The sequence below is a fragment of the Camelina sativa genome, chromosome 7 (genome assembly GCF_000633955.1).
Source record: "Camelina sativa cultivar DH55 chromosome 7, Cs, whole genome shotgun sequence".
Taxonomy (NCBI): Eukaryota; Viridiplantae; Streptophyta; class Magnoliopsida; order Brassicales; family Brassicaceae; genus Camelina; species Camelina sativa.
Genome location: NC_025691.1, coordinates 2,542,906 through 2,548,869, shown reverse-complemented (window position 1 = coordinate 2,548,869; position 5,964 = coordinate 2,542,906). Strand labels below are relative to the sequence as shown.

The 5,964-nt window shown below is 45.4% G+C and overlaps 1 protein-coding gene across 1 annotated transcript in view; it reads left to right on the top strand.

Annotated features, from left to right (window-relative positions):
* Positions 5,360–5,964, top strand: part of LOC104699984 (uncharacterized protein At3g49140-like) — a 4,338-nt gene continuing 3,733 nt past the window's right edge. The window contains exon 1 of the mRNA XM_010415416.2: positions 5,360–5,621. Coding sequence (XP_010413718.1) covers positions 5,585–5,621 — 37 coding nt within the window. The 5' untranslated portion in view covers positions 5,360–5,584. The remainder of the gene's footprint in view (positions 5,622–5,964) is intronic.

Genomic DNA, 5,964 nt, shown 5'->3' with positions numbered 1-5,964 from the left:
AAAAAAGGGGGGGGGGGGGGAAGAGGAGAGAAGAGAGCAAAAATAAACCAAACAATCCAGAATTCAAGGACGGCAATTTACAAAAAAAAAGGCAAAAGGCGAATGACAAACTAGGCGTCCTAAACCAATCAACCGCTTGACGCCTTTCCTCGGGGGTCAAAGTCCGAAGGAACTCCGATGAAATCTCCGCGACAGCCGGCACAAAATCCCGCGGCAATGGCCTAAAAGAAGGTGAGGCAGCCGCAACAGGTGGTCTCTTCCAAGGGAAGAACAATTCATTCGGACGAGCCTCGACGAAACAATCGGACCCATCACTAGGTTGACCTAGATCGATATGAACTGACGACGGTGAGCGATCGGTTTGGGGACGACCAAAGACGATACGATCACAACTTGCCGACGGTCCCATCCGTGGTGAAGGGGGACAGTTGCGGTTCACCGGAACCCACTCCCCAGAGTCATCGGAATGACTCATGACCAAACAAGAAAGGAGAAACGAGAATGAAAAACGAGAGAAAACTATCAGTTGAAAGGAGAAAGTCGTGTGGTTTACTCTCCCACCCCCACCTCCCTTTATATAGCTATGACGAAGGAAAAGCGAAGAGGCGTCGCATTAATCAATCGCCCGTCTACTTACCAGCATTTAATGCGCCTCCCCCCTCAGCCAACCAAAATCCCGCAATAAAAACCGCGCCACACGCAACGACCACGCGCGGTAATGATGAGACAAGCCTCGAAAAGCAATTCGTCATTTAAATCAAGCATTTAATACGACAAAACTGAAGGGTCCAATAGTTGTGAATCCTTGCCTCCACAAAGTCTCAGCTCGTCAAAAAGGGGCAGGACTATTGCAAATTCGAACTTTGCCTAGATTCGTCCTCAGCTCGTCAAAAAGGGAGGGCTATGGCAAATTCAAACTTTGCCTAGACTCGTCCTCAGCTCGTCAAAAAGGGATGGCTATGGCAAATTCACACTTTGCCTAGACTCGTCCTCAGCTCTTCAAAAAGGGGAGGGCTATGGCAAATGCAAACTTTGCCTAGACTCGTCCTTAGCTCGTCGAAAAAAAAAAGGGAGAGGCTATGACAAATTCCAATTTTGCCTAGACTTGTCCTTAGCTCGTCAAAAAAAAAGGGAAAGGCTATGACTAATTCCAATTTTGCCTAGACTCGCCCTCAGCTGGTCAAAACAAAAGAAAGGACTATGGCAAGTCACAAACTTTTCCATTCATAACCAAAAGGAAGGGGGTATAGACAACCCACCCTCAGCATCTTTCTAACAATTCAAGTTCGTCCAAAAGTAAAATAAAAAAAACATAGATAAGTCTTAACAATAATGCAAGCTACAAGCGGCATTATTCAAGAAACCACGCAGGGCTTATTCAGGATCAGCTTCATTCACGCCTTCGGAAGCACTAACAGGCACAGGAGCTAACGGTCCACCACGGCTGCCTCACTGATAAGTCTCGGGGGTCTGGATGGTATGCCCCTCTATTCCCTCAGAAATCAGAGTCATAGCTGCATCTGCCAAGGCAAGTCCGGTTATGATATCCTGCTCGTGCGTTTCCTGTGACGCAATCTGTGACCCAACATCAAGAGTCAGTTCGTCGCCATTCCCAGGAGGCAGCTCGGGCTCCCTATCTTCAGGACCAACAGACGGCATGTCTGAGCCGTACTCGTCAAAATCAGCGACCTCGTTGTAACCTGGTATACGGCGCGGGTTGGCATCGACGTGCTCGGCAGTTGGAGTCACCATGTATCCATCATTAACCAACGAATGAATTTCAATACCCTCAACTACATTATCCCACAAAGTCGAGTCGTCTGACACAAAGTTGATCGTTCCGGCAAGAATTGGATAACCACCCTTCACGAGATCCTCAATCTGCTTCGCAATGCCGTTCGCGGTAGCCTTCCTTCACTTCACGACGAACCTCCTCAGCCCTCTTATTGACAACCAGCTTCAGCTGACGGTCATGGTCTTCAGCGGCCTGGCGAGCAGCATTGTGAGTAACATCAGCACAAGAACGTTCTAACGCCCCCTGCAGTTGGAGGTTCTCCTCCTTCAGACGATCGGAGACCCGCCAGGCATTAGAAGCTTCGGACCGGTATTTTACAATCTGACTCTGAGACTCCTTCAATCCAGCTTCAGCTTGAGCAATGTCTCGTTCAGCAGTCTTCAACCTGCGTTCATACCGGCAGACCATCGAGTACACCGCGCTCGCTGACTGAAGATCATGCCGATCCCATTCATCGAATGCGTCAGACTCCTTTAAGTCACCTTCAGAACAATCACTCGGCACTCTAGAGATCTCGCGGATGAGTACATCGCATTCCTTCTTGTCATACAAAAAAGGAGTGTCCTTCACATAACCAATATGGACGGAGTGGGAAGACTAGACTCCCTTATCTTTCAGATCAAGTGAAGAAGTTCTCGGCTTTTTGAACACAGCCAGACCGTCAGAACCAGACGGCACATCCTTACGTTTGCCAGAATCCCCTACCGAGTCAGACAGGTTCTTCGAAGACGAGCGATCTTTCTCAGCTGTAAGATCGATCATGACAATGTCCCTGTCTAGCTTGCTAGCATCACCAGTTTTCCCCTTATCGCGAGAGGACTTACTATCAGGAGCCCGACTGCTCGAGGCGCCTGCAGCTCGAGAACTCTAGAAAGATGAATGATCAACCAAACTCTTCTTCAAGGCCAGTTGTAGTTCTTTTTCTTCCACCGAATCCTTCTGCTTCAAAACGGGCTTGCCAGAATACTTAGGGACTCCCATCTAAACCACCTTCTTGCTATTCGAACGTCCTGCGAACACAAGTCGAGATCCGTAACAAGAAAGGAACAAGGCAAAATAAGCCGGCCGACCAAATTAGTAAACTTGTCAGAATCATACCTCTCACCGGTTTCCTGCCCCTAGCCTGATCCAATTGAGGGATACTCCTCCAATCAAGAACCGTCTGCCTCCTAAGCAAGTCGCGAACCTCGAAAAAATCGGAATTTGGCGGATCAACTGACTTTTCAACCAACTCTGTAAACAAAGAAAAGAGCAAAACGATCAGTGATCGATAAACTAACACAAAGAGAAAGCAGGGTCCGCCCAAGAAACTACTAGGGGACAAATTCCATCCAGTTTTAAAGCCTAACGACGTATCTTCTACCTAGGCGTCATCGACCTTAGCGTAAAAATATCTATTCAACCAAGTATGAGTTTTCGATGGCGTGTGATCCATCAACTTATACCTAGGGATTGCGCTAGCATACCAAATGCCATTAAACCCTTTCTTCCTGGTAAAGCGCATCATATTCTCGACGAAGCAAGCCATCAATTTAACCTCGCACTGGTCGGCGAGATATTTGAGACCGACCATATTTCGAATCGTATGGACGGTGAGCTGAGTAATCGCTTTTGACCGCGCCAACAATAGTCCATCAAGAAGGCCGGGATCGGAAAGCGAAGACCCCCCTTCGTGAAATAAGGCTCGTACAAGCTAATATACCCATCCAGGCACTTAAACACTCGATCGTCGCATGTTGGACATACAATAGAAACATGCCGAGGAGGCTTACAAAAATCAGTCATGGCGAAAAGCGACTCGACATCACAGAGCGTCGAACCAGAGTCAAAATGAGCATCAGGATGATCAACCCCTTCGCCGACCTCGATCTCATCTCCGGATGAGGCATTAGCAGACCTCGCATCATCACGAGAATGAGGAGAATCGAAGCGGCTTACTCGATCAGGAGTAGAACCAACCGTTTCTGGCTCAACGGGTGTGTCAGAAGAAGAGGGGGACCCATGACTAGCTCTAAATTCGGGAGACCAGCTCATTTTTCGGCACCTTTTGGACTGCCTCGCAAGCCTAGATGACTCCGTCGATGCCTCGGAATCAGACGTACCGAAAGCGTGATTTGACGATCTGGCCCCAGAGGAACTAGAAGTCGAACGCTCCCTCATGTAATCCTCACATGAGTTCGACATTATAATCGAGACCGACAGTTACAACAACAATCCAACCAAACGCTACTAATATGACAAGCTAAAAATTACAAGAAAAGCAACTAGCTAAAGGCATAAAGGGTTACCTCGAATTTTGCGGCTGGAGATGAAGTGAGAAAAACGCTCCAGAGACCCTCCTTTAAAAGGGGAGGAAAGAGAAACCCTAGGTGCCACGATTGGGCGCAAAACGGCCCGATTCCCAAGTCGCGACGCTTCGATCCGACTTTCTCCAAAAAAAACGCGAGACCCCATAATGATATTTCGTAAATGGGCCAGGCCGAAAATTTCCAAACAAAAGCTCATTGGCTCAAATCAAGATCGACCACAATGAACTAGGGGGGGGGGGACAATTGTTGGATATGGGTTTCACTCTGCCTTAACAGGCCTCCAACCTAGCCCATTCCCGAATAGTCAACCTAACCCTCAGAATCGTTGACTGACCAGAACATCCTTATCGGGCCGACAGAGTTTCTAGAAGGCCCAATAAAAACGGAGAGCCCATTAAACGACAGCCTGCATAGAGGCGATCACCGACTTTGCCCTAAAGCGGTACTATATCGATCTTGAGGTATGAGGGTGAGACGTCCCATCAGCTATAAATACCGAGGAACAGGCATGGAGAATGCATCAAGTAACCTGGAGCAGGAGTCTAGAAACAATCCGATTCTTGCACTAAGTTAAATAGTCGATTTGAGCATACATTATTCTATAATTAGCCGGTCGGCTTAAAGCTGGATATCTTGTAAACACAGTGATCTTTGACTATCTCAGTAAAAGTCCTCTGTTTCGCCCTCTTTAAATCATAATCCCAATCTATTCTTTCAACATTTCCCACGAATGTATAAGTCCTCGGAAGAATTTTCATGATTGTAGATGGTGGTAGTTGTCAACGTCTTCAACGTCTTCAAAAGTTGGTACCGCTATCACCAACGAAATCTAGTTGAACCATTCATATTCATTCGTCTAGGTTTACTAAACCAGAGAATACCAAACAAAACCAGCTAAACCGTACTAAACTGATGTGACATACACACACAACAGAGGTCACAATTGGTCGTATGTGAGTTTTATCATGAGCATTAAATAAAAGAATCAAAAGAATATCCATCCATCAATCATTTTTATTCATTACAAATTTTTTTATTCTTTATTTTTTGAGATAGAAAAAAAGATAACGAAATATGAGATTTCCATATAAAAAGAACATAAGAAAAATACCAACCACAACAACCTTTCCCATGATCTGACCCAAATAGATTAAAAAGAAAAATAGAAAAATCATCAAAATTGCCATTACGACAAAAAAGGAAACAAAACAAAATAAAAAAAAATAAATATGATATTTTAAAAAAGGCTGAAAGTTTTCTGAAGTCTCTGGCAAAAATTTTAATATTAGAAGAGAGAGAGAGAGATGCGACAGACAGTAAACATAAGAAAAGACGACCAAACAAAAACGTGATCAGCGACGACGGCCACGAAGACGGCGGATATTACGGCGTACGACGAGTATTACGATTGACAGACATTTCACGGCGGCTGAGATTTCAGCTTCTCCGATCCCGTCCTCTGTTTTGTGTGTATAAAATCATGGTGATCGCGGCGGCTGCTTCTTCTTTCTCTCTCGGTACGTACTTCACCAATTTTTGAGATCTCTCTCTCTTCCTTCTTGTTTCCTCTTGTGTTGTTCATTGACTAATCTGAAGTTGGTTGTAGAAGATACAGTGCATGCCTGAGAGACACGAATTAAATTAACCCTTCTTCTCATTAAAGGCTAAAAAGCATTCCTTTTGGCTGATTGATGCAAAACTCGTTTCTTTTTTCTTTTTTTTGAGCTCGATCGTGAATTCGTTTTCTGGGGTTTATCTCAAATTGTTTTCTTCAAATCTTTTTATTATTTCCCTCAATCCTTCACTTTTTTTGGCGTTTAGCCTTCTCTGCTTTGAATTTAACAAGAAGAAGACCTGGGA